The sequence below is a fragment of the Camarhynchus parvulus genome, chromosome 1 (genome assembly GCF_901933205.1).
Source record: "Camarhynchus parvulus chromosome 1, STF_HiC, whole genome shotgun sequence".
NCBI classification, from domain to species: Eukaryota; Metazoa; Chordata; class Aves; order Passeriformes; family Thraupidae; genus Camarhynchus; species Camarhynchus parvulus.
This window is the reverse complement of record NC_044571.1, coordinates 877429-904614: the sequence shown is the minus strand read 5'-3', so window position 1 is coordinate 904614 and position 27186 is coordinate 877429. Positions and strand designations below refer to the sequence as shown.

General features: G+C 49.8%; 3 protein-coding genes across 6 annotated transcripts in view; 1 reads left to right on the top strand and 2 right to left on the bottom strand.

The window, feature by feature from the left end:
* Positions 1–447: 447 nt before the first annotated feature.
* DONSON (downstream neighbor of SON) lies at positions 448–6717 on the bottom strand. The gene is made up of 10 exons (XM_030950433.1): positions 6413–6717; positions 5925–6005; positions 4777–4980; positions 4516–4694; positions 3954–4132; positions 3429–3552; positions 2600–2704; positions 2039–2237; positions 996–1196; positions 448–763 (listed from the first exon to the last, which is right to left on the bottom strand). Exons 1-10 carry the CDS (start codon positions 6680–6682, stop codon positions 626–628), a joined length of 1680 nt encoding a protein of 559 aa, XP_030806293.1. The 5' UTR covers positions 6683–6717; the 3' UTR covers positions 448–625.
* Positions 6718–7664: 947 nt separating this feature from the next.
* On the bottom strand, positions 7665–24436 carry CRYZL1 (crystallin zeta like 1). 2 transcript variants are annotated; one of them, XM_030948485.1, is made up of 15 exons: positions 24022–24436; positions 23741–23831; positions 23008–23079; positions 21932–22009; positions 21335–21407; positions 20888–20932; positions 19587–19655; positions 17634–17767; positions 16811–16922; positions 14034–14054; positions 13079–13177; positions 11074–11195; positions 10745–10850; positions 9309–9354; positions 7665–8587 (listed from the first exon to the last, which is right to left on the bottom strand). In XM_030948485.1, exons 3-15 carry the CDS (start codon positions 23071–23073, stop codon positions 8488–8490), a joined length of 1071 nt encoding a protein of 356 aa, XP_030804345.1. In that variant the 5' UTR covers positions 23074–23079; positions 23741–23831; positions 24022–24436; the 3' UTR covers positions 7665–8487. The 2 variants fall into 2 exon arrangements, with proteins under 2 accessions (XP_030804345.1, XP_030804354.1); XM_030948494.1 differs by having other exon boundaries at positions 24081–24436.
* A 283-nt stretch (positions 24437–24719) lies between these two features.
* The window catches only part of ITSN1 (intersectin 1), a 109762-nt gene continuing 107295 nt past the window's right edge, over positions 24720–27186 (top strand). For all 3 annotated transcript variants that reach the window (XM_030969082.1, XM_030969167.1, XM_030969255.1), the window contains exon 1: positions 24720–24853. The gene's annotated coding sequence lies outside the window, so the exon portion shown is untranslated. The remainder of the gene's footprint in view (positions 24854–27186) is intronic.

The window sequence follows — 27186 nt, the reverse complement described above, 5'->3', positions numbered from 1 at the left end:
CAGGTGCTGCAGCCATTTGATTCTTCCCCTTGTTCCCCACCAGGCTGTGGTTTGTAGGCCCAGGGTGGGTGTGGGAGCTCTGCTGAGCAGCTCTGGGGCCCTCTGACCTCCATTCCTCCCTGTGGAGTTCAAAGATGACCCCAACCCAAGAGGTGCCACACACCAAGGTGCAGCTACCGAGGGTGGCAGGGGGCTGTGAACAGTCTGTGAAGGGGTTTTGCCAAGAATTCCACCCATCCATGGGATCCCAGAAGGTTTGGGCTGGAAGGGACCTTAAAGCTCATCTGGTTCCTATCCCCTGCCCGGGGGGGGGTTCAAGTTCTGACCTGATTATGAGTTCCTGCCCCAAGCAGGAGCAGAAATTCCATGCTTGGAACAGAAGCTGTGTGTGCATGGGGAAGACCAACCTGCCAGGGGCAAACCAGACCAATAAAACCACATTTTATTTTAAAAACACTTTCTACAATAAAAAAGGAGATGTCCAAGGCCTTTCCCCTCCTTTCCCTCAAAGCCCTTGGAAGTGCTCCTGTGCAGCAGCTGTCTGGGGTGTCCCTCCCACCCTGCCCCAAGCTCAGCACCTGCAGCCCAGGGAGGGAGAGTCCTGCTCCGGGGACCAGCAGCATTCCTAGGCCTTCCAGGTGTAGCTGTAATCCTTCATCTCCAGCAGGTGGAGGGAGGATTTCCCCAGCGTGGGACACTGCCTCAGCTGATCCAGAGTCTTGGGATGCAGCCCGCAGGCCGGCAGGTCCTGCTGCACGTCCTCCTGTGGAGGCACAGACACAGAGTGAGGCTTTCTGCGGGAAATCAGATCCCGCTGGGGAGCTCCCGTTACCCACTGCTGGGGCAGGACCAGCCCCGGGGCTGCAGGCGGTGCTCCCGGGTATTCCCCCTGTCAAGGGAAGGTCCCGGTGTGCGCTCCCCATCCCGGGCTGTCCCAGGCTGTCCCGGTGTGCGCTCCCCATCTCGGGCCTGTCCCGGTGTTCACTCCCCCTCACCTGGGGCGGGCCCGGGCGGGTGTTGAAGGCGGCGCTGGGCTCGTGGGGGCTGAGCAGGGCTCGGAAGGAGCCGCGCTGAGCCGGGCCCAGCACCAGCGTCAGGGCGTGCAGGGCGTGCGGCAGGACGGGCCCCAGCACCTCCAGGCTGAACACGTCCTCAAAGCCCCCCGGCACCCGGGCACGGCCGCTGACAGTGCGAGCCTGGGGGCAGAAAGAACACCACGGTCAGTGCTGCACACAGCACGGCCAGGAATTCTCAGCACTCTGACACCACAGGGCCACAGCCCCACTGAAAATGGAAACACTTCTCAGTATTGTCCACTCACTCCCTGTGCAATGCATGAGGTTCTAATGTCTCTGTACCAACTCCTAAAATGTACCCCTGGACTGCAGGAATGCTGTAGGGATGGGAAGGGAAGGGCACAAGACCGGGATGAACTCTGGTAGAACAAGTAACTGATCCTGTTCTTACTGGGAAGAAAATTGGGTTAGATATAGGGAAAGAATTCTTGGCTGAAGGGTGGGGAAGCCCTGGCACAGCTGGGGCTGCCCCTGGATCCCTGGAAGTGTCCAAGGCCAGGCTGGACAAGGCTTGGAACAACCTGGGACAGTGGAAGGTGTCCCTGGCCATGGCAGGGGCTGGGACTGGGATGATCTTGAAGGTTCCTCCCAATCCAAACCATTCCCTGCAGGAACAGAAGGTGAGCTGTGGCTCAGGGGCTCCTCGTGCAAGGGGCTTGGGATAGTCTGAGACCCCATAAGATCTGGGGAGAATCTTAACAACCCAGGCTTTCCCTCTGGGCAGCCCTGCACAGCCTCTTGTCTCTCGGGAGGTGAGGAAGGGGACACTGGCATGTCAGTTCAGTGCAGGGATGTGTTGTAGGGATTTAGGAACAGGCTGTGCCTGCAGACAGAATGCTGACTCAGGCTTTAGCCACAAAAATCCCGCTGTGGTGCCCGAGGGAAACGCCACCAAGCCAGGGGCTGATCCCCTGGATAAGGAAGCGCCGCCTCCCCGTTCCCGGAGCCAGCGTGTCCCTCACCTTGAGCGTCTGCAGGGTCCCGCCCCGGAAGGCCACCGGGGACAGCAGCGTCGGGGGCAGCCCCGCCTGCGGCCCCGCCACGGCCACCAGGCTGCGGCAGCTGATCAGGAAATTGAGCAGCCTGAAGGTGTTGCTGCCTCTCACCAGCACCAGCGACTCGGGCCTGTGATCCACCTGCACCTCGTGCTTCTCCCTGCGCCTGGGAGCCGAGTCAAGGGAAAGCCACGGAGCAGTGGGAGCATCCATGGGCCAAAAAGCTGGAGCAGTGAGCCCCCCCCTCACCCCTAGTGACCAAAATCCCCAAACCCCACCCAGCTGTGCACCCACCCACATCTGCTCTTCAGATATTAAGCAGCATCTTAATCCTGGCTTCAAATCCTAGAAATACTTGCAAAGTAACTAAAAAAAAAATGCAGTATCTCATAACATGCAGGAACGTGAGGATTCATATTTGGAAAACAGTTCTCAAAACTTCTACAGAACTTAAATGTAAGTACACAGCACTGTAAAAGCTGCAGGGTTTTCTGGTGTCACACATCTGGAAGATCAAAGGAAGGATACAGCTGGATAGAAATGGTATCTGGTTTCTTCACCTTGTCTTGGACTCCCATCTCCTCAAGCCAAGAGAAGCTTCCATCATCATCATCATCGCTGGGAGCTGGTTCCCTGGGACACAGGATCAGTGTGAGGAGGGCAGTGCCTCTGAGGGAGGTTTTCCAAATGGACTGTGCAGGAGCCTGGAGATGCCCCTGAATTCCAGCACTGCACAACTGTGGGAAATGGAAAGATAGAAACTTCCACAGATTCAGGAGGGTTGGATCTGCAGCCTTGGAAGGAGCTTGGATTGATGCAAAAATAAAGTACATTATTAAGTAGAATAAGAGACATTAAGAACAAAGAACAGACATTAAGTAGAAAAACCATAAACTTATTTCCTACAGTTTTAAGTAAGAATATGCCTTAAGTAAGTGAGAAACTGTATTGATAAGGTGGTGAAGGGTTTATAATGTCAGGGTGTGGTTGTACAGAGTAACTAAGAGTTTAGAAGTTATAACAGAAGCATATGTGTGTAGGTGAGTTAGAAACCCATTGGATAAAAGTATCCACAGTGCAGCAGAAGTAAGTTAAGGTGGTAGGTTAGAAATGCAAAATAAGAAATGCAAAAAGTTCTATATTGCCTTCTAATGAAGAAAGTTGTGACTGCTTTGAGCTATGGCTGAGTTGCTCCTCTGGAATCTCACAGCCTCTGAGATGTTTATCTGATCAGTGAATCTATGGCTGAATGTCTGCTTCTTTAAAATCCCACAGCCTCTGAGCTGGTGTTTATCTGAGCAATGAATAGATGCTGGCCCCATCCCTTTATGCAATGACACACAACATTGTTACTCACCCCGCATCCTCCACACTGCTACCCGCTCTGATGCCCTCAGCTGTCTCTGTCTCCAAACTCTCCTCAGAGTTCTTCTGTTTCCTGGCTCCACTTTCCTCCAGCAGAGGCAAGGAGAACTCTATGCCTGTGGTGAGGAGAGGCAGCAGTGAGGGGCTGTGTGCCATCCCTGTGCCCCATCCCCGGTGGGTGCCCTTACCCTCGGAGCGCATGGCGTGGCGCAGGCCGCGCGTGGTGGGCGATGGCAGCGATGGCAGCTGTGTGCCAGCCCTGCCCTATCCCCATCCCTGGTGGGTGCCCTTACCCTCGGAGCGCATGGCGTGGCGCAGGCCGCGTGTGGTGGGCACGATGGCAGCCGTGGGCTCAGCGCTGCCCCATCCCCTGCCCCATCCCCGTGCCCATCGCCGGTCCCTGTGCCCTTACCCTCGGAGCGCATGGCGTGGCGCAGGCCGCGCGTGGTGGGCGCGATGGCAGCTGTGTGCCAGCCCTGCCCTATCCCTTGCCCCATTCCCATTCCCGTGCCCTTACCCTCGGAGCGCATGGCGTGGCGCAGGCCGCGCGTGGTGGGCGCGATGGCGGCCGTGGGCTCGGCGCTGCCCGCCAGCCCCGCGGCGCGGAACAGCACCGAGAACTGCGCCGAGCACACGTAGAAATAGGGACAGAGGCGGGCGCGCAGCAGCTGGTACAGAGAGGTGAAGCTCACCGACCTGCCAGGGGAACACACAGCGCTGGCACGGCTGGCAGGGTCCCTGCCCTGGAGAGGGAATGGGGACAGGGCACGGAGGGACAGCACACAGGGAATGGCTTCCAGTGCCACAGGGATGGATGGGAGATTGGGAATGAGGAATTGTTATCTAGGAGGGTGGGCAGGGCTGGGATGGAATTCCATCCCTGGATCCCTGGCAGTGCCCAAGGCCAGGTTGGACACTGGGGTTTGGAGCAGCCTGGCACAGTGGAAGGTGTTCCTGCCATGGCAGGGGTTGAAATGTGTTGATCCTTAAGCTCCCTTCCAACCCAAACCATGACACGGCTCTGTGATTAATTAAAACTCCTCACCTCACCCTCACCCAGCCCATCAGGCTGCACTCACCAGTCACTCATGAGCACTTGCTGCAGAGCCTCATCCTGTGCCCAGGGACAGGCCTTCCCAGCCATGCTCCTGTCTGCCCCGAGGCGGGGGAAGAGCGGCAGCCAGGGCAGCGAGGGGTGCAGCCAGTAGAGCAGGCTCTGCTGGAAGGCACAGCGCAGCTCCGTGCACAGCCGCGGCTCCTGCGGGGCCCAGAGCGTGTGAGGGGCACGGCAGAGCTGCCGAGAGCAGAGCTGCAGCCCCGGGCACCCGCCCAGCCCTCACCTGCACGCTCCGGGGCAGCGAGGTTTCCGCAGCTCTGCAGTGCTGAGCCACCCCCTGCGCCTCCTCCTGGCCCTTCAGGTGTTCTGCCCACGTGAAGGGCTGGGAGGACATGAAGAGAACCCGTGTTTTAATGCTCCAGTCTGCAGGGAACTCCTGTCGTGGCGAGGAGGGAGCTTTGGGTACGGCAAGAGGGGAATGAAGGTCCTGAGCAAGCAGAAACAGCATCAGTTAACTCGCAGAAAATTAAACCTGTTCACAGGCTGACAGTTACGATTTTATATATTATTCTATTATTTATTCTATTGTTATTATTTAATATTTATATGATACTTTATTCTATTATTATATTATTATTATTTCTATATTGTTTTATACATTATTATTTTGATTCTTTTACTCAGCACCAGATTCAAACAAAAATACTCCATTCTATTGCCTATAGAACCACATGAGAGGGTTTGCACTCATCAAGTCCTTCCAACAGTATAAACTAGGAACAAATAAAAAGATAAAGGATTAAAACAAAAAAGCCCTGAGCCTGATGTTTATGAAGACAAGAATTTCCATGCCAAAATGGCTATTTCATTTCATCCTCTCCTGGTGACTGTAAGGTCACAAACTGAAAAAATCCCTGGGCACCTCCAAGACAGTTTGCTCTCTTTTTTCTATCCTTCTAATTTAGTTTGAACTTCAGTTTCTGTACCTAGAACAACATTAGTGAATATCTATTTAAAATCTGTTTGAATTTCAAGGGCTGGTTTTCAGGAATTCTTTCTTTCCTATGTGCCTGATGAAGTGCTCAATTTCTGTAGCTGAAAACCAGACTGCAGGAGGTCTATCTGGTGAAAAACATCCTAATCTCTACTACATATAAAACTAAGAAACAGCAAAATTATAGTCAGGAAAACTGAAAGACAACAACCTCTGTCCATGGAACTACAACAGCAGTGAGGTCAGGCAGAAGGCTGGGTTTAAAAGACTGTCACCAGAACAGGAAACATCAATGTAAGAAATTTCCTTGAATACTGACATTTCAGGACATTCTTTTATGCAAAGATGGGCCACCAAATAGCAAGTGAAACAGTTTCGGCTTTCAGTGTGCCCTGAGAACAGCTGGAATCTTTTCAGCAGCGTGTGCAGTTTCATACCTGGCTTAGGGCGAGGATGTCCGAACTTTCAGCAGGCTCTGCTCTCCCGGGGGGCTTCTCCTCACAGGCCGGCTCTAAAAACTGAATGAAAGAGCAGCATGAGGCACAGCACAAAGGAAGCACCAGGCTGGTCATTTTTAAAACTGCCCTTGCAGTGACATTTCCCGAGCGATCCTCAGCACCCCGGGCTGCAAACAAAGCCGGCTCGAGGCGAGCACAAGATCCGCACCCAGAGATGAGCAACAGCCCGAGCCCAGCAGGGCCTTGGAGGAGGCGAGACGAGCCCGGGGCTGCATCGGGAAGGGGCTGAGGGTCTGGGGGCCATGGCTGAAGGTGATGGCTGAGAGCTCAGGGCCTGGGGGCCATGGCTGAAGGTGATGGCTGAGAGCTCAGGGCCTGGGGGCCATGGCTGAAGGTGATGGCTGAGAGCTCAGGGCGATGGCTGAGGGCTGACAGCGGAGGAGGCCGCTGCCGGGGCTCGGTCCCACCTGCCAGAAGGGCACTGCCGATGGATCCCCGCCCGCGGGGGTCGCTGCCGGAGGCTGAGGGGCGGCCGCCGCCCGCCGCGGAGCGTTGTCCAGACTGGAGAAGGGGTTGCGGCGGCGGGCGGCCCCAGAGCCCCGCGGGGCCGGGGCGGCGGCGGCTTCGGCGGCGGCGGCAGGGTCGCTCCTCCGCACAGGACGTTTGCGCTTCAGCCGCAGCAGCGCCGGCGGCTTCTTGAAGCCGGGCGAGTGCCCGGGCTCGGCAGCGGCGGCCATGGCCGAGCGGGGCCCGGAGGAGCCGCGCTCCCGTCTTGGCGCCAAAGAGCGCCCGCTCCGCCCCGGGGCGGTGCTGAGGGAGCGGCGCCGCCATTGCTGCCGCCCTCAGGGGCTCTGAGGGCAGCGCGGTTCTCGCCAGCCCCGCTCCGCCCGCACGGGCCACACAAACACGGAGCACAAAAACAGATAGCGCTGAAATTGTGTCCTGCCCTGCCAAATGCACCCGGACAGCGGCCCCAGGGGCTGGGCTCAGCTGCGGCAGCATCGGCACACGGCTGCCCCCGGGCCAAATCCCCTGCGCTGATACCGGGGCCGGGGGCGTGCGATGGGACACGAACCACATGGGGTTCAGCCTCTCTGGGAGGAAGAAACGAGTGTTTGAGGCTATTTGGGAGAGAAAACTGCTCTCGATGGCACCCGTCTGTTGTACATAGGGCTCAAAAGGCATAACAAATACTAGAAAAGTAATAAAAATAACATGTGGTTCAAAAGGCATAAAGAGGTAGTTAGGAGCAACAATTTTACTGACAAAAGATTTCATAAAAGAAAAACGATACTATTAAAAGATCTTTCGTCTGCAGTTTTATCACTGCTTGTGCTTGGTTTTTAAACTTGTTAATATCTTACTTCATCTGCTTTTTTGTGGAAACATTGAAGCAAAACTGAGCAACACCAGGGAAACAGCAACAGCTGGCTCCAAGGCTGCAGAATGGCTGTGGAGCTCCCGCAGGACTGCCCCGCTTCAGCCGTGCACAAACGCCCCTCTCCTTTCCCGCAAGGAGTGAAATCAGAGCTCCTCCTGATTTCCTAGGCTTGCCCTGCATCATTGATCCAGAACCTCCTCCAAGTGCGCTGAGTGAGAGGAGACAGATCAAGTGTGCTTCTGGATCATCTGTTTTCTCTCCAATTTTCCCACTGACACAGCTTTGAAGTGGCCATGTCCATGGTTTGAGTGATCCACAGCAAAAAGGAGCAACACGGCTGAAAGAGAAAAAGTATTTTTGCTTTCGAATCAGAGCATGTAGGGAGGCAAATGCTTTGAGGAAAGTAAAATGCAGTTCCTTCCCCACTGCTGACTTTCAGACAGGCCACGATCATGGATAATGCTGGAGAGACAGATCTGGGCTGTGCTGAGGTTAAAAGAGGGGAAATGAACATGCACAGCACAGGGAGATACCAAAGGTAACAGGCTACACAAAGTGCCTCAAACACCTGACTCACACAATTCCACCAGCCTGGGGACTCTGGATTTACCAGGTTTGCTGAGAGGAAGGGAAAGAGCTGGGGGAAACTCTCGCTGTCAGTACCACGTCCTTCCCATCCGGCACCCTTGCCAACCTCGATAGCTTTGCCTGTCCTTCAACTGAATGACAATTTTAAATGTGGGTTAAGATCTTTAAGTGCAGCATTCAGCCTCAGTGCAATCAAAAGCAAAAGGTACCTACAAAGGTAACTGCTGGTAGGGGTGGGAGACAAAAATACTAATAAAAACTATTTTTTCCCTCTTTAATTTCTTAGGGTTGAAAACCAACAGCAACTGAGTTTGCCTGTAGATGTTTCTGACATTTTTAAGTGTGGCAGGGCAGACAAGATTTTTATGTCAAGACTGCTTCTTTAGAAGCCGCTGATGGGAACATTCTGCTCAAGGGAATTTAAAAACCCTGAAGTCATGGAAGCTTCAGAGACCATTTGAGCTGAGCTACAAAGAATGTTTAAATTCTGTTCACTGTCTGCAAGTGTACACTGATTTATTCCACAAATTCATTTCTTTATCTTCCCCAGGCCGAGAAATCAGAAGTTGTGTGTCAGAACTGGATGACTTGTCTCTTTCTTGCTTGATTCTTCTGAACTATTTCCATAGAAACTTTGGCTTCATACAATGGGATGGGTTCATCCAGCTGAGGCCTGAAATGAAACAGTAAAAAGTGCTGGTGAGCACACTCAGACCAGCAGAAATATCACAGGACAGACTTTACTTTCACTGTGTCAACTTCCCTCCTCAAACAAAGTAACAGGTTTATGGCTCTGCTCCAGTGCACAGAAGAAGGGAAAAGCCCCAAAGCAAACAGGAGCCACAAATAAATGAAAAGAGATCCTTCTTGCAGGGGAAAAAAGGGCTGGTGGGGAGGGTTCTGCTCAGTAGCAGATGTTATCCTGCTTTAAAGGAAGGCATCTTCCATTCCCACCTCATTATGGAAATCTTCCTATAACTTCCTGAAGCTCTGCTCAGGAGTGTTAGTGCTGGCCAGAGTTTTCTACTTTTAATGCTGAATTTAAAAACCCACAAAAATCTCCACATTGTAGGGGGATAGAATATAAGCAAATAAAGATAGTGTAGAAAGTAATCTTCCCCCTAAGGAGCTGCAGCTGGGCCAATTATCAAATATTAGGAGCAGGCCTGACTTTAACAGGCCACAGCTGTAACCAATGAGAAGAAGAGTGCTATAAAAGAGTGGGGTGGTGTTGAGAAGGGAACTGGAGTCAGTTGGCTGCTTTGTGAAGAAGAGAGAGAGTCAGTGCTCTGAGGAGCTGCCCGTGAGAAACACCAAGAAGGTATGAAACTTCTGCAATAAGGAGACAACAGTATGGAACCCCTGCAATAAGATAACAACACCACATCTCTCACCTGAAAATGCCATTTGATAATTTGTCCATGATATCTTCCAGGATGGGTATCCAAGAGGACTGTTAAGGAACAATAGAGCTGGAGGGAAATCTCTTTACAATCACATGTGCTGGTCACAGCCCTGTACTGATACCAACTCAGCAAGATCAAGGGAAAATGAAAATGATCCTCCATTCCAGGCTTTAAATCAGATTTTTGCACTTGTTACTATACCAGAAACCTCGTTTCCTGAAACAGGATGCAGAAATGAAATATGGGATATCTCAATTATTTCAATATGAAAATCTTCAGTATTTCAATATGAAACACAAGGGCAGCCTGCACTAGTACAGCATCAATCAATCAATCATCCATCAATGGCATTTTTTGTGCAGAATGAAGAGAACAGAACTTTGGGACCAGGCAGCTGTTGTGACTGTTCATACAGACACCTGATAAAAAGCCCAAATGGAGCTGGGAACACAGCAGAGGCTGGAAATTCTTGGAGCACACTGCCTTGTGAGGGGCCTGTGAGTTAGTGACCACCAGCCAAGACTGTATTCAGTCTTTGTATGAAACCCAAACAACAAGGTTCATCCTCCATTTTAAGGGCAATCAGGCTGATACTTGGAGCTCAAGTTCTTTTAAAAAGTGATCAATTTGTGATTTCTTCAGATGACAGTAATGCCAGATGCTCCAGAATTTCACAAGATACACAAGTTCCTAAAGCCAAAAGCAGCCAAACCTCTCAGGGCTGAAAATGTCCTGCCCAGGGAGCTCAGTCCAGCTACATCAGCCCAAATGTAGGAGATATTCCTCTTCCTGTTCCCAACCAACATTGTCCCTCCATAAATTTCATGTATGAAACAAATTAGTACATCTTCTGTACATAATATTTCTGTACATTGAAAATAAAGGAGAAGTTAGGAAGCCAAAACATTTCCACTTTTGCGGTGAATATGAGTGCATTAAGTTTACAGGTGAGGCATCTAATGCCCAAAAACACAACCCCCAAAAAATTCCAAAATGTCGCTTTCACAAAATAAAACTATATAGGATCACATCTTCAATTAATTGGTTCAATATTGAACCAAAACACTGCATTTTTTTCCCCAGAATGGGTGTTTTGCAGCACTGCTTTTAATGAAGCTTGTAGACACATTTTCAAGGCCAGGTTGGACACTGGGGCTGGGAGCAGCCTGGGACAGTGGGAGGTGTCCCTGCCATGGCAGGGGTGGCACTGGGTGGGCTTCAAGGTCCCTTTCAACCCAAACCAGTCTGGGATGAATGTAAAAGGAATGCAGAAAATACCTTAAAACCTGAGTGTCTCTCATATGTTATCTCCACCTTTCAGCTGGGTTGCAGCACTGAGCAGAGCAGAACCTCTCAGTGGGATTTCCCAGTTGTGTTTTCACTCCTTTGAGCAGTGAGAATTCCACAGCACCACCAAAGGATATCGAGATACTTCCCCTGCTGCACATTGGACAAGTTCCACACCTCCTCATTCAGGAAGGACACTGTGGCTCCCTTAAGGAACAAGGAATGGCTGTCTGGAGGATCCAGCTGAAGCAAATTGAAGACAAATGTTATTTAGTTACATTTTCCCATACAAATATAAAGGTTAAATGGCTATCTTATAGAGATGGTTGAACCAAACAAAAAACACCCCTTGCCCACTCTTAAAAGAGAGTGTCAGTGTAACACTAACAGGTTGAAACAACAGTTTTATATGTCTGTATGTCTGTTTTCTGTGGGACAAAATCCTCCCTGGCACAGGCACCTTTACCTGCAGGTTCCTTTCGGTGGTTATCCAGCGTCCCCCAACCCCAAGCAGGGTGATGATGTCGTGCTTGTGAGGCAGCAGCTGGCACCTGGAAGCTGGTTCATCTTCAGCACTGTACAACCTCACTGGGAGGGAGAACAAATTCCTCTGAGCTCAGCAGAAAATGTGCAAAATTCAATATGTATTTACTGCCACACCTTTCAGTGGAACTCTAAGGTTTTTGGTTGTTTCAGCTAAAAATGGTTGAAAACTCTGAATTTATTATTCCATTTATACCCTGAGTATTTTATATACTTTACTCAGAATAATATTTTATAAAAGCTCTGAAGTTACTATTCAGAGTAATATTTTGTTTATATTCGTATTCATAATATTATAGTAACAATATAGACTGTAATATAGTATATTACCTATATTATACTATATTATATTATACTAAAATATATTTACTATATAATATATATACTATAATATAGTATATTACCTATATTATACTATATTATATAGTATATAACATAATAGTATATATTACACATAATATACTATATTATACATAATATAGTAGATATAAAATATAAAAATATCTATAATATATAGCATATATAACTTAATGCATAATGTATAAAACACGAAATATAACTATAAAATATAGTCTATTATACTATATGTATTTAGTATATAATGTAAATTATTATATAATTTAAAATTACAAATTATACATCTAGATACTATTATATATTTAGACACTATGATATATTTATATACTATTATATATAAATATATATCAGCAATCTGTTGTAATATATATATGAAATATACAACAATAATAATAAATATATATAATATCTAGTACAATATTTTATTTACATAACTCTGAATAGTAACTTCAGAGTTCTCACCTATGAGAGTTAGTTTCCAATAGAGGCTGACAGTGTTGTTAATTAGGGTTAATTTCTGTATTCAAACAAGGCAGCAAACCAACAATATCACAGCTCTACTCTAGAGCCATTTTTAATTTCCAGTTTCAAAGAGAGGACTATTTCAGCCCCATTTAGCAGCTGCCTGGGAGGTGCTGGCACGCAGCAGTGGGTGACAGAGGAGCTCTGGGAATGAGGGGATGCCATTGCCAGGTATTGGAATATTACCAATATAACTGGCTGGGATGTGCCTGAGCTTGTCTGGCCCCCAAATAGCAGCACTGTGGTGTTTCACCCCACAGACACTTTTGGCTCTATGGGTGTGTGGTGTTTCACCCCACAGACACTTTGCGGCTGGGTATGTGGTGTTTCACGCAGAGAAACTTTCTATGGGTGTGTGGTGTTTCACCCCACAGACACTTTTGGCTGGCTGGGTGTGTGGTGTTTCACCCCACAGACACTTTTGGCTGGCTGGGTGTGTGGTGTTTCACCCCAGAGACCACATGGTGTTGGTTTTGGACACTTTTGGCCGGCTGGATGTGTGGTGTTTCACCCCAGAGACAGTTTTGGCTGGCTGGGTGTGTGGTGTTTCACCCCAGAGACACTACAGGCTAGCAGGATGCTGCAGCTGGGTGCATGGAGACAAGTCCAAGCTTGCAGGAGCTCTGGTTTCCCTCTGGTGGAGAAGCTTTAAGGCGATGGTGAAGGAAAGGAGTCGGTTCTGATGAAGGGTTTGGATCCAGAGCTTTATTCTGGTCCACAGACCTCTGAATGCAGCACCAGCTCCAACAGAACTCTCTGACAATGTGGTTGCTGTTCCTTTTAACCCCGGGGAGAGAGGGAACGAAGAGATAGAGAGCCATCAACCAGGTACAAGGGGAGTCTTAAGGGACAAAGGACACCTGGATGGCCCAATGCTCCCATCCTTTGAATCTGCCAATCACTCAATTGCCTTCTGGAATTCCAGGATTGACAGACAGTGCTGGGAGGGGAAAGGAGAGGTGACTGACACACCTGGCAGGGAATTATCAGGGAATTGTAAACCCTGAACTCACGACCCAACAGCCAGGGCGGCAGGAGCGCTCCCGTACCTCCGGCATCCAGCACGATGTCCACGCCCAGCCCGCCCGTCTCCTCCAGGCAGCTCTCGGCCACGTCAATCTTCCCGTGGGACACGTCCATCACCCGGGCTGCCAGAGCAGGACAGCAGCAAAAACCACTTCAGATCCATGGAAAAGGAGTTTAGGTGCTCCCAGCTGAGAGCTCAGATCCCCAGCAGCACATGCAGCTTCTGCTCTCTGCAGGTACCACAAACAGGTTTGCAGCTACACCCAAAAAACCTGGCACATCTTTCTCTTTTTTTTCATTTTCAACACAGTGCAAAATCAACACCAAAAAGTATGAATGCAGAGTTAATTCATGAGTTTGTTGGCCCAAAAGGATAAAATGTGACAAATCCTTCTCTAAGTTAATTTTTTGCAATTCAAGTCCTGGCTCTCTGGGTCTCAATTAAATGTTTAGATGAAGGATTTACATCTGCTCTTCAAATATTGCTGAACTAAAACCACCAATACATTTCCCTGTCATGTATCTATGATGCCCTGATTATGGTTGGTTATAAAGAGGAAACACAGAATCAAGAATGAGAGAATCCTGGAATGGTTTGGGTTGGAAGGGACCTTAAGGATCCCATCCCACTCCTGCCATGGCAGGGACACCTCCCACTGTCCCCAGTGTCCAGCCTGGCCTTGGGCACTGCCAGGGATGCAGGGGCAGCCCCAGCTGCTCTGGGCACCCTGTGCCAGGGCCTGCCCACCCTGCCAGGGAACAATTCCTCATTGCCAAGATCCCATCCAACCCTGCTCTCTTTCAGGTAAAAGCCATTTTTCATGTTATAACAATAACACAGAGAAGGAGCAGCCACAGGGTTTGTTTCATCATTATGAGGTAGAACAAACATTTGGAAACTAAACAGGGCAAGGACTTTACAGCAAAATGAGAACTGAAAGAACATCAAACAAATGTGGAGCTCAGATCTGCACTCACCCACCAAAGGCTGCCGGACTCCTGGAGTGGGATCCCAGCAGCAGGGAGGGAAGGAAGGAGGGAGGGAAGAAAAATGCAAGGAGCTGGTCATTAAGGATATTAACAAATCATCAATAAATGCCTTGGGTTTGGTTCTTTTTGTCCCTTCAAACCCCCAGTCTAATCATAGGATGCATTCAAATCCCAAGTAATTCCCTCTTTTTTTCACTGAAGTCAAATGATTTCACTGTCAAAATTTACTAAAGATGGGATAAGAATTAATTATTAATGATTGCCACATTCCCCCTGTGCAAATAAACCCCCTTAATATCCTTTTCTTCTTAGTTTTCTTCAGTCAAGAAGTTAAAAGGTTTTCCTTACCCAGGGCAATTTGACATGGTATTATTTCTGCAATAATTTCACTTTTTGAAAATAATTCTGGTTTCACAGACCCAAAGCCTGGCAATCAAAAAGAAAAGGCCAGAGTTCCACCAGTTTGACTATTTTCTGATTTCTGTATAGCAAAAATGTCCAGTTTTGTTCCTTAACTCAGTACAACAGTCAAACAGTACTTCTCAAAATCCTGGTCAACTTCCTTCCTAAAAAATGCTGGAAAAATTTCTCACCATTGTGGAAAAGGCCAAGCAACAAACTGTAATATAACTTTCTATAATCCTTTGTTATTTATGTATTTCTCACAAAATACTGGTAAATGAGTTCAGTTTCTTCTGCTGTGACTCGCACAACTTCCAAAGTAAGATTTTTCTGACTGGCAAAACTTCAGTTTCTCTCCTCCTCCACTGCTGGGGGCACAGAAACACCAGGATCCCACAGCCTGTCCTCAGAGTTTGCTCTGGGGGGTTCTAAGCAGAGCTCAGTGCTGGTGGCACAGAATAAAACCTCACAAAGCAAACAAGGAAAAGCAGGAGCTGCCCTTGGGAGCAGAGGAAATATCTGTGTATGTGCAGATACTTTTCCTTGGGTTCTCTGACAGAAACTCATCCCATTGCTTATGGAATATTCTGTCTCCAGCCTGAAACACAGGCATTAAAATGTCAAAATTTGTTAAAATCCCCTCCTTCATTCTATTATAACTTTTACTCCAGGGATTACTAAAGAAAAAAAAAAAAGCCCCATCCTGTTGGTCTAAACACAAATCCTGAAACATTACCAGAACTTCTACTTCAGGCACTGGAATCACATTAATTAACAAACAAATCAGAAAGTCTGAACACTTTTAAAAGCTTTTTGCTTTTGCACTCAAACTGTTTCTCTCTTCAATGCTGTACCCAGGCTCTATTTCTTTATTTGAAATAAAGTTGCAGTTATCATTTTTCCCCCTCAGCCATTCCAGGAAGCAGCTGGGTATGCTCAACAATGATAACACAAACTGCTGCTCACTGAAAACTGCCCAAAACTAACCAAAAACCCACTGAACAAGCACAAAACTGAAAATTCCCCACCCACACACACAAGAAGCCAATTAGAGCTTGGGTTACTTATGCTCTTATTTGACATTAACATTCAAAAAATTTAAAAATGCTATAAAAAGTTCTCAGGACTGTGAGAATAAAATTGCCAAATCCTTCCCTAGCTCATCAATTTTTCATATAATTAGCAAAATACACCCATAAAATGCTACAAAAGGAAGTTTTAGGTCTTCAGTATTCCCTCTTTGGCCCTGTAACAGGTGGTGCAACAAGGCTCTGCACAGCAACAGCATTCCCAAAAATCTTCCAGTTCTGATGTCTGTCACAACTGCTAAGTGCAGTAAAATATATAAACACAGAGACAGTAAAAAAGGCTGCTGAAATCAGGAAAAAATAGGGGTTTTTTTGGGTCAAATTGCAAAAAAAAATATACTGCTGCTCTCAAGCTCCAGAGAAACGAGTCTGGCAGGTGCTGCAGTGGCAGCCCTGGGCTGCTGTGGTGGCTGCAGCTGCAACCACACAGATGGGGCTGCACAAGGCTCCCCCAAAGGCATCTTCCAGCTCTGTAACCCCAGTGAATGCCAACAAAAATCATACTCTGAAAAACAAACCTGGCAATCACACTGCAGCACTTGGTATTTGCAGGAGGAAGTAGCAGGCACCAGTTTGAACCTTTTGCTGCAATCCAGCCAGACTGACAATCCATCCTTTATTTTAAAACTGTCAGAACAAAGGAATATTCCACTTCCCTCCACAAAACACCAGCAAAATTTTGATCAGACGAGATTCTTACACAGAGTATCTTCTCATGTTGTTTTCAGAGGGAAAAAATCCCAAACTTGAAGTGTGAAAGAGAAGTCAGGGAAGAATGCAAGTGTTGTGTGTGAGGCCAAGCTCCTTTGGAAAGGGGAGAATGCAGAGCCTGTGCATGTGCAGCTCCAGCTGTGGCAGCACCTGACAGCTGATAAAACCCTGGCAGGAGCAATCTGAGGTGCTGAGTGCTGGGTGTCAGGTGTGTGAGCTCTGGCACACACTGGGGGAGTGGTGAGTCAGCAATCCTTCCTTGCACAGCAACCACTTCATCACATGGAAAGATTTCCTGAGCACTTGGGCCAAAAGCCAGCACTCAGCACTACTGGGAAGTACTGCCAGTCATTACCACTGAAATGGAGAATTAAAATGCCATTAAGTACCCCCAAACCAGAAATTAAACACCTGTGGAGCACAGAACAAACCTGAAAACTGTTTAATTAGACTATTTATCAACTTGTGTTTAATTTTTACAGAACTTAGTCTCTAGACCTGACAGAAAAAAATATTTTGAGACATTCTTTAGGCCAAACTTCAGCACTGAAGGATAAAACTCACCCCCAGCAGGCCTGAGCCTCTCCAGGTACTGCTTGTCCTCCAGGCTGTGGGCAGTGGAGATGACTTTGGCCCCTCTGTGTTGGGCCAGCTGAATTGCAATGGTACCAAATGGCTGAGAGGGGAAAAACAGGGTCATTGATTAATTAATTAACTCGTTCATTCATTCATTTACAACAATTTAATGTTAAGAACAATTACATGGTAAAGGCCAGTCAGGAGAGTACCCAGAAATGAACTTACTCCTGCAAAAAACCCACAGCTGAACCAAGAATTGAATATTCACAGATCTGCTTCTGTCCTGAGCAAGGCCAAAACAACTCTTCAGTGACTGGGAAGCTCTGAATGAACTTTTAGTCAGTAACTGGTTCTTGTCATCAATAAAACAGCTCAGATTCCACTTTAATTACCACAGCAGCTGGAACTGAGAGCTTGAAGGGAAAAAAGCTCCAAGCAAAAGGCCCCAGCCATGTTTACACTACAGAACCTTGGCTAAGGGGACCCCACATCTTCATTAGCACCAAGAACTGCAGGGATGCAAACCAAATTATTTATATCCAAGAAAAGGTCAAAAGCAGAGGTGGGAGAGGACTAAAAAAAAGGCATTTTCCTGCAGTTATCCCTGAGGACTCAGGGCAAACTGTGTCAGTGCAGGACACCAGAACATCCTCCCTGTGTGCACCCCACAGCCCAGGCAGGACAACATCCCTGCTCAGGCTCCCACGTGGGACAGCCCTTCCCGCAAAGCCATGAAAGGAAGGGCACTGCCAGCACTCCCAGAAATGGCTGTGTGCTAAAGGGGGAGTGTGTGAGCCCAGGTACCCACACTTGCTCCATCCAGGACGAGGACACTGGTGCCAGGGGACACCGGGGCCAGGTAGTGCAGGGCCGTGTACGCGCGGAGCCCGTCCCGGAGCGTCCCTGCAGCCTCTGCCCAGCACAGCTTCTGGGGCTTGTGAGCTGAGGGACAAACACAAACACACCTCATGAGTTCCTTTGGGATCCCCTGGGAGCCCCCCTAAGCTGTGTGTTCTGCCCAGCACAGCTTCTGGGGCTTGTGAGCTGAGGGACAAACACACCTCATGAGTTCCTTTGGGATCCCCTGGGAGCCCCCTAAGCAGTGTGCTCATGTAGGGGGATACAGGATGGGTAAATGAAGATGGTATAGAAGGTAATCTTATCCCCCAACGAGTTGCAGCTGAGCCAATTACTAAAGATTAGGAGCAGGCCTGATCTGAACAGCCACACCTGTAGCCAATAAGAACAGTGGTATAAAAGAGTGGGTTGGTGGGAGCTGGAGCCAGATGGCTGCTGCAAGGACCAGGAACTGTTGGTGCTTAGAGGAGCTGCCTGTGGGAAACAATGAGGAGGTACAAAACCATGGTGATATGGAATCCTTGCACCATAATGATAATAGAACTCTTGATCTACAGGACAACATGTTCGCTGGTAGCAGCGGGCAGGCAAGGAGACTCCACACAGTTCTGAGAGGGGTCATTAGCTGAGGGTTTATTGGGGGTGCCACGCCTGGGAGCAGCAGGGTTTCTGGGGGAGAAGGGGCCAAGAGAGAGCAAAGAGCTGAGAGAGCCTCTCATTCCCCTGGCACAGCTTAACAGGGAGATTCAAGGTGGGCACAGAGTCAGACTTGGGCCCATGGGATTGCAGATACCTGATACTGCAGGGGAGGATCACAGGCTTGCAATAAACCCTGCATTTTCAAGGGGTGAGGTAGAGCATACCATTTAACTCAAATGTAACACCACACACACCAACAAACACAGCAGAGATGGTAAAAACCCCAGCAAACCCCAGGGCTTATTTAGCAAAGCTGTCACAGTGAGTCAGGAAGGCTGCCCCTGCTAACAGATCACCACCACTGACTCCTGTTTCCCTCTCCTATTAAGAAGCCATGGAGAGGATATTTTGCCATATTTTACACAATTACATCAGGGATTCAACTTTGATATAACCAAGTTTAAGGGAGCCACCTCATAACTACTCAGGAATTCATGGTAGTCACAGACAACACAACCCAAACTTAGATTTTTAGAATCCCAGGGTGGTTTGGGTTGGAAGGACTTCAAAGCCCATCCAGTGCCACTCCTGCCATGGCAGGGACACCTTCCACTGTCCCAGGCTGCTCCCAGCCCTGTCCAACCTGGCCCTGGACACTTCCAGGGTTGGGGCAGCCACAGTTTCTTTGGGAAGAGCAAAAGAATAGCTTGTTGAAGGTAACAAAGTGCTGGAAGAAGAACAGGGACTCCCACATTTAGTATCCTACTCATTAATCTACACCCAGAAAGGGAAAACTGGAGGCTCACAATAATTGAAAACAATGTTTCAATACTGGGCTATCCCTGAAAATTCCAGTCTCCATTTCCAGTCTCCCCATCTGTTAGTCTGGTCCCAGGTGATATTCCTGCACTGAGTCAAAGGGAAGAAAAAACCAAATTTCTCGTCATTACATTTTTTGACATGTTAGGAAAAAGTATAACAACAATGAAGCAACAGAACAGGGAGTTAGAAGGGAAATAAAAGGAGAAGTCAAAAACCAGGGTCAGCTTGTGTGGTTTAGGCCATCATGAATTGTGAAAGGGTGACAGCAAAGGAAAAGCCCTTGAGTGTTCAAACTTCTGTGACTTGGTGGGGCAGCTGGAATTGTGGAATGTTGGAATGGAAGGAGCCTGCCCAGAGCTCCAAGGTATGGGGTACCCTTTAGAAAAGCTAAAATAAAGTCTACAGTAAAAATTATTATTAGCAAAATGTATAATCTACAAACCCAAGTAATGCTCGTGAACCAGGATAACTTCACAGACACCAGACTCCTCAGAATCCAGGGGCAGAATTCCTGAAAAAGAAGGAACACAGACCTTGAATTTCACACAAGCAATCATTCCAACCAAAGCATTGTCCCAAGGAATTCCCTGCTCCTGTTTGGCTTCAGTCCCCTTTTGGCAGGTTTAGGACAGGTCAGAGACCTTGGCCAGGTCCCAGCCCGAGGTGTCCCTGGGCACAAGGAAGTTCCAGGGGCACATTTTGGGATTGAGGGAGAAAGAATGGGGACAGCACCGAGTGCTGTCTGGTACTGGCAGGTGTCATTTTTGGCTGGTGATGTCTGAGTTCATTGCACACTCTGAGAGTTCCCCTTCCACTCCAGGCCATGGATCACAGAGCAGGGATCTGAGGCAAGGAGCAGCCACCCCACAGCCCCTCTCCTCTCCCAGTTCCTGACCCTGTGCTTTGCAAAGGCAGCACCAAGGGCATGGGAAGAAGCAGAGGATGAACACACAGGAATGTGGAAGTGTTAAAAAGCAGGAATAAGAAAGAGGAATTGCAGGAAAAACTAACCAGGGAGGGCAGAGAAAGCAAAAGCAGAGTAGGCAGGAAAAGCCCCTCCATCCTGGTTATAACTGAGCTTTTACCTTCACTGGCCACAGAACCCTCCTGAACAGGAGGTTCTGGCTCCATCTCCTCAATTAACATCCCCTCTATCCCAGGGAAAACCATTCTTCCCTCTCCCTCACAAATCTCACGCTCCATTTAGAGCACAGGGCTTTGCCTTGCAAATCTGCCTGCTGTGTCCAGTCCTTCCCAGTTGCCATTAACAATGTGCTTGTGCCCACCTGGAGCTGTCCCCAGGGTTCCTGCAGGGAATAGCCAGACCCAGGAGCTGCCCAGAGCAGCTCTTGTGCCATGAGGGAATAATGCAGCAAGGACCACAATGCCCAAACACACACTCTGCCCCACCACCTCCACTCTGTCCTGCTTTCAGAACTTCAGCCATGCTCTAATCCTCTCACCCAGCACACAAAACATAAACATGTGGGACAGAATGCTCTAAGAAATAACTCCTCTCTCCTAAGGCATCACTCACAATTTGGTGGTTAACACAACATCATATTTCAAATCCTAAGGGAACATTCTTAGAACAGAATTCCCATTTATAAGTTTATTCCTGTGACAGCAGTTTAATTTTGAAAATCCATGGTCAATTTAGCCTTACCAATTATTCTAAGCTCAGTCATTGATTATAAAAAGATGACTGTTGGTGTCAGCTGAGGCAAACAGGCATTAACTTACCCACCACTTCATCATCTGGCTGGAAAAAGGTCACCTTGCTTCCAACTCACCATGGAGAGGTGAAAAGAGGGGAAGAAGGGAAAAAGAGAAATATTTAGAGCAGGAATGGGATGTGCATTTGGAAGCACTGGTTATCACTAGCTCATAAAACTGAAGATACACATTTCTTGTGAAAAACCATAATTCTATTGATTACAATTATTGATTGATTCTTGATGCCAAGCCCAAATGTTGAATTGCCAAACTTTGGCACCAGGAGCTCCATGCTGGAGCACACAGGGGGTGTCTGAGAGCCAGGCTGGACTCTCCACCTCAGGGGAGTGGTACCAGCACTGGGAGAGCAGCCAAGGAAGCCAAGAGCTCCAAAAAGCTCTCCAAAGAGACTTCTGGGCTCTGAGGGGAATCCCTGCTCCCTCCCTCCCTCCCTGGGCACTGACACTCACTCACCTTCCAGCACAACTCCTGAAATTTCTCTCCCAACAGGCACAAGTTCCTTCTTCAGTTTGATTTCTGCCAGGAGCTAAATGAAAACAATGCTGGCAGCATTCTTGCTAAAGCTCTGCATTTATAAATGAATTACCATCTCACAGTGTTGGATCATCACAGGAAGCCCGGGCCATTACCAAAATGTTATCCAAGGGAAGGAAGTGCACACCTTCCTCAGTATTAAACCATGGCACTGAATTCTGTATTTAATTTAGAAACATTAAATAATAAAAGCAGGGAGTTACTACCAGCCAAGCCAAGCTGTGCCTTAGAGTGCAGATAAAAGGGATTTAGTGCAAGAGATCTCCCAGCTGACAACTGATCTGGCTCCATGAATTAGGAATCAAATTCCAGGTGCTTTTTAATCAGAGCTGTGCAAGAAGCCCAGCCCAGTCCTGTGCCTGTGGAAACCTTCCCCGGGGATCCCCCTGATGGGGACACCCCTAAAAAGTTCTGTGCCCATTGCCAGCAGCAAAGGCACAGCCTGAGCTTGTGCCAGCCACCAGCCAAGGGCCATGGAGCCACAGACACCCCCAGCAAACCAACACAAACAAATACCTTTGTGTCCAGCCTGCTCAGAGCACAGGCTCTGACCTGCACCTTCACATCGTGGTCTCTGCTGGGAGGAAGGTTCTCCTAGGACAGATTGACAGGTCCTTGTTACACACTGCATGTGCCCCCAGGAGCTTCTCCAGCTCCTGAAAGCACTTCTCCTCTTCTTGGGTTGTTTTGTGGGGAGAGCAGGCAGGAATTGTCAATGAAAAGGGGTTTACAACACCATTTTGAGTACATTATTATTATTATTATTATTATTATTATTATTATTATTATTATTATTATTATTATTATTATTATTATTACTATTACTATTACTATTACTATTACTATTATTACTATTATTACTATTATTACTATTATTATTATCAGCATTAGCATTATACTATTATTGCAAACTGGTATATTACTATACTATATTACATTATTGCATTATATTGCATTATATTATATTGCATTATATGTTATGTTATGTTATGTTATGTTATGTTATGTTATGTTATGTTATGTTATGTTATGTTATGTTATGTTAATATACTACTACATTACATTACTATATTATGATATTATTATTGCAAACTGACCACCAGTCCTTACTCATCATCAGCCACTGACATTATTTTTCTGTTGAGGTTTCTTTTCACTTTGTCTGAGGCACAAATCCTGGCAGACCCACTGAGGTCAACATCCAAAACAAGTCCAAGTGTTGTCAAAGGAACAACCCCAGTAAGAACTGGTGTTCTCACCCCAAACCTGATGGATTCCTCATCTCCATTTCTACTTTTTCAGGGACTAGAAAATTCAGTCAGCAAATGTGGCCCCAGGGTTTATTTTTCATGCCTGCAAAGCTTGTTTGTAAAGTCTGGATACCAAAACTGCAGAGAAATCCAGCAGTGGTCTTGGAAGTGCTGCCTGATGACAAAATCCCCTCCCCTCCTTCCCCTGGCAGTGTGTGCAAGGCTCCCACCAGTCCTTCCCCAGCCTGCACACGATTTCTGTGCCTCAGTTCCCCCGTGGCACCCAGCCAAGCTCTCCTGTCCCACTGCCTGAGGGACAGAGCAGTTCTGAAGGGAACTCACCCTTTCCTGGAACACAAATGCCATCTCCTCTCCAGGGGAATTCTGCTGAGCATACAGGGCCTTCATAGTGACCTGAAAAACACAGCGACCTAACTGGGACAGCTGCAGTGGCTGTGGGCAAACAGGGCACGAAAGCCCTGCTAAATTAAATTAAATTAAATTAAATTACATTAAATTAAACCACCCTATAAGAATCACAGGCATTGTTTGCAGGCAATTTGAGTCTTTGGGACACAGAAGCTCTAAACCAGATCAACAGGTTTAGATGCTCATAACAGAGAAAATCCTCAGGACTGAGGATGACCAGACTGGTTTGGGTTGGAAGGGACCTCAAATCTCACCCAGTGCCACCCCTGCCATGGCAGGGACACCTCCCACTGTCCCCAGTGTCCAGCCTGGCCTTGGGCACTGCCAGGGATGCAGGGGCAGCCCCAGCTGCTCTGGGCACCCTGTGCCAGGGCCTGCCCACCCTGCCAGGGAACAATTCCTCATTGCCAAGATCCCATCCAGCCCTGCCCTCTGGCACTGGCAGCCATTCCCTGGGTGCTGTCCCTGCAGGCCTTGTCCCCAGTCCCTCTGCAGCTCTCCTGGCACAGCAGAACAGGCCCTGCAGCACCCAGGATTTATCTGGGGGGCAGTGCAGGGGCTCTTTGGCCCCCAGGCACACAACTCACACCGGGGCACTGCACAGGGAACACAGGGAACTCCTGGGCAGGAATACAGCAAAACTTACAGGAGACTTCACCAAAAATCACCACTTGGCTTTCTGGTTCCTCTCCCGACTCGGCCTCTCCTCTCCCGTGTGGTCCTCAACGAACAGGAACCTTTACAAAGGGAAAAAACCACAAACAATCAAACAGTAAAACTGAGTTAACAAGGAAAAGGGAAAGCAGAGGGTACAGAGGCAGGAAATCATGGCACCATCACTGCAGCTCTAAGCCCTGAAGGAGCACCCGAGACCCCCTGCACGTCGGGCCCGCCCCGCCACCCCCGGGGAGCGACCCCGGCCCGCACCGAGAGGCTCCGGCAGCCCCAGGGAGCCCTCAGGGGCTCTGAGCGGACCCGGCCCGCACCGAGAGGCTCCGGCAGCCCCGGGCCGGCCCTCAGCGGCTCCGCGGGACTCCCGAGCGCCGCGACGCGCCCGCGGTTGCCATGACACTCCCTCACTTCCGCCTCGCCCTCAGGCACCGCCCCCCACCCTGCAACCAATCACAGCCTCCGGCAGCACCGTGATCGCTTGCGATTGGTCGCAGTGGCCGCCATTCATCGTGAAAGCCGAGGTGGGATTGGCCCGCGTGCATGTCACTCATTCAACGAGGTGAGGAGGGAGGCTACGGCGCCCGGCGCGACCTCTGGGACACCGCCGGGGAGAGGCAGGAGACGCCACCTGCGATTGCCCCATGAGTTAACTCCGTATGCACACCACAGGCCCCGCAACGCGCCCCGAGCGCTGGGCCCTCAGCCTGGCAAAGCCGTGATTGGTCAGGGAGGCGAGGTCGTGCCGTTGTTCCGGTCTCTGATTGGTACAGCGCCCTGTTCGTCACGCGGGGGGCGGGCGGAGGTCGCGCGTCAGAGAGGGGCTGTCTGAGCTCTGATTGGTCGAAGGGTACGTGGCTCCGCCCCCTTCCCGGGCTCTGATTGGTGACACTCCCTGTCCGTCACGCGGGGGCCGCGGCCGCGCGTCAGTACGGCGGCCGCGAGGGGCTCCTCCCCCCTCCCCTCAGACGGGGCGAGGGCGGCGATGGCGCGTCCGGCAGAGGCGGCTGCGGGCGCCGCTCCGGCCCCTCCGGCCCCTCGGTGCCCTGGCCGCGGCCGGGGCTGTGAGTAGGGCCCGCACAGACATGAGGTACTGCCCGGCGGGACGGGGACAGCGGGGGGCGCGGGCTGCGAGCGGCGGCGGTTCAGCCCAGGCCGGCGGGGGGCCAGCGCCGCCTCAGCCCCTCACGGTGCCCGGGCGTGTCGCGGTGCCAGGGCCGGCTCCTGTCCTCGCCTCCCGGGGCGGGCGGTGAGCGATGCTGCGCCCCTTGCTGGGGCCGGCTGCCTGCCGCTGTGCCCGTACCGGGTGGCGGTGCCGCCGCCGCGGTCCCTGCGCTGGGATCACCTTGGTCCCGCTGCCTCCGGCCGCCGCTGCCCGCGCCCGCTGCGCCCTGAGCCGGGGACGGAGGCGAGCCCTGAGCCGGGAATGCCATTCCTGGGAACGCCAGCCCTTGGCAGTGCCGTGCCTTGGGGCTCGGCAAAGGGAGCGAGGGAATGAATGTGGGAATGTTGTCGGGGCGTCAGGGGAAGGAAGCCGGTCCGTGGATGGGGCTGTGTCCCTGTGTGTGCCTCTGCCTCGGCTCAGCAGGCACGGATGGTATTCCCTGTGGATATCTTTTGTTCTGGTTCAGCTGCTGCTTTATTTGGGGTGAAGTATGGGGTTTGCTTGTGGAAGACAGTATTTTCTGTGAATTCCAGCGGCATGAAGGGAAAACGCTTCCGTGGCTCATCAGAGAGTATTGTTTAGTAAATAATTCCTGTTAGTGACCAACCGGCATTCCAGGTGGGATGGTGTGGCCCTCGTTAAAACAAGAAACACTCTGTCCTCTACCTCTTCCCACTGCCCAGCTCCAAAGTGCTTTTTGTTTGGAGCTTACATGGCAATAGGTATTTAAGGCAATGGCTGTGGGTATTAACTGAATATATATTGGAGTCACGCTCTGAATGGGTGCATTTTCTTAAATCAAAAAGACAAACTGTATTTTGGGTGTTGATGGCTCTGGAGAGTGTTACTTCACACCATCTTTCCTTCTTTGCCTTTTGTTATAGTCACTTGTAACTTCCCATGCTGGATATGACCTGGTGATGTTCTCACCCAGGAAACTTCCTTAGCACCCAGGGAGCAGTTGGATCTGGGCCAGGAGGGATTTAGGTTGGATTTGAGGGAAAGGTTCTTGCCCAGAGGGTGCTGGCACTGCCCAGGCTGCCCAGGGAATGGGCACGGCCCCGAGGCTGCCACAGCTCCAGGAGCCTTTGGCCAGCGCTGCCAGGGATGCCCAGGCTAGGCTTGGTGGGCTCTGGGCAGGGCAGGGCTGGAACTGGGGGATCCCTGGGGGTCACCCAGCTCAGGATACTCCATGATCCTGTGATAGTTTATACCAGAGAATTGATACCAAATTCTCCTCTCTCTGTTGAAGTTTTCCCCCAGAGCCCTGTGGGAGGTGTGGGAGGAGGCGTCTTGCCTGGCTCTGTGTGCCCATGCCCAGCTGCAGCAGGGGGTATCTGCCTGTGGATGTGAGCAGGTGGCACAGGTAGAGAAACCAGCTGCATTTTCTGCTCCCTCAGGGCTGTAAATCCCAGCAGGCTGAGGCAGCTCAGGCTCTGTGCTCAGCCCTGGAGTGCCCTCCCTGGCAGCCTGGCAGGCTCTGCTCAGCCCTGGAGTGCCCTCCCTTGCTCTGGCAGCCTGACACGGGTCCTGTTTTGTGCCCAGAGTGTTTCTGAGCAGTTTCTGCAGTGTCTGAGGCTCAGGCTTCCCCAGAGCTGAGTGGGCTGCACCCTGCACTTGCTGCTTCCCAGACCACACTCCGTTCTTTCAGCTCCTGTGTTCCCTCTCTGGTGTCCCACTGCCTTTCATTCCACATAAGGTCCTTTGCAGAGTAGCTGTGTTTGCTGGAGAATTTTCCATTCTGTTCTGGTTCCTAGATAAAGTAAGGACTGGGATCTCAGAGCCATGACCTGCAGTGCCTGTTCCCTCTCTCACTGCTGTTTGCTGGCCTTTCCTTAATGCCTCTAATCCTGCAATTAGGATAGATTTGGATGCAGGAAAGAATGTGAATTCAGCAGGGAAATGTTTCTGAATCCTGACGTTGGGTAGCCTTTTATGGCGTGTCTGTACTGTAATCAGGGATTGGAATTTCAGCTTTTAGGAGGATAACACCAGAGAAAAGAGGAATAGAAGAATAAAGGAAAAAAGTTAAGGAAAATACAAGCAGTGGGTTGAGGAACGGGGACATCAGTGGGGCGGAAGTTTTATGTAAGAAACTCTTCCCTGTGAGGGTGGGCAGGCCCTGGAATAGAATTCCCAGAGCAGCTGGGGCTGCCCCTGGATCCCTGGCAGTGCCCAAGGCCAGGCTGGACACTGGGGACAGTGGGAGGTGTCCCTGCCATGGCAGGGGTGGCACTGGGTGGGATTTAGGGTCCCTC

Coding starts and splice junctions, on each gene's coding strand:
- DONSON (XM_030950433.1), bottom strand. CDS start 6,682: ATGGCCGCCGCTGCCGAGCCCGGGCACTCGCCCGGCTTCAAGAAGCCG. Junction 6,006..6,412: donor CGGCAGTGCCCTTCTGGCAG/GTGGGACCGAGC, acceptor TCTTTCATTCAG/TTTTTAGAGCCGGCCTGTGA. Junction 1,197..2,038: donor GGACCCTGCAGACGCTCAAG/GTGAGGGACACG, acceptor TTCTGCCCCCAG/GCTCGCACTGTCAGCGGCCG.
- CRYZL1 (XM_030948485.1), bottom strand. CDS start 23,073: ATGAAGGCCCTGTATGCTCAGCAGAATTCCCCTGGAGAGGAGATGGCA. Junction 19,656..20,887: donor GCCAGATGATGAAGTGGTGG/GTAAGTTAATGC, acceptor CTTCTTTTTCAG/GAATTCTGCCCCTGGATTCT. Junction 16,923..17,633: donor TCGTCCTGGATGGAGCAAGT/GTGGGTACCTGG, acceptor TTCCCCTCTCAG/CCATTTGGTACCATTGCAAT.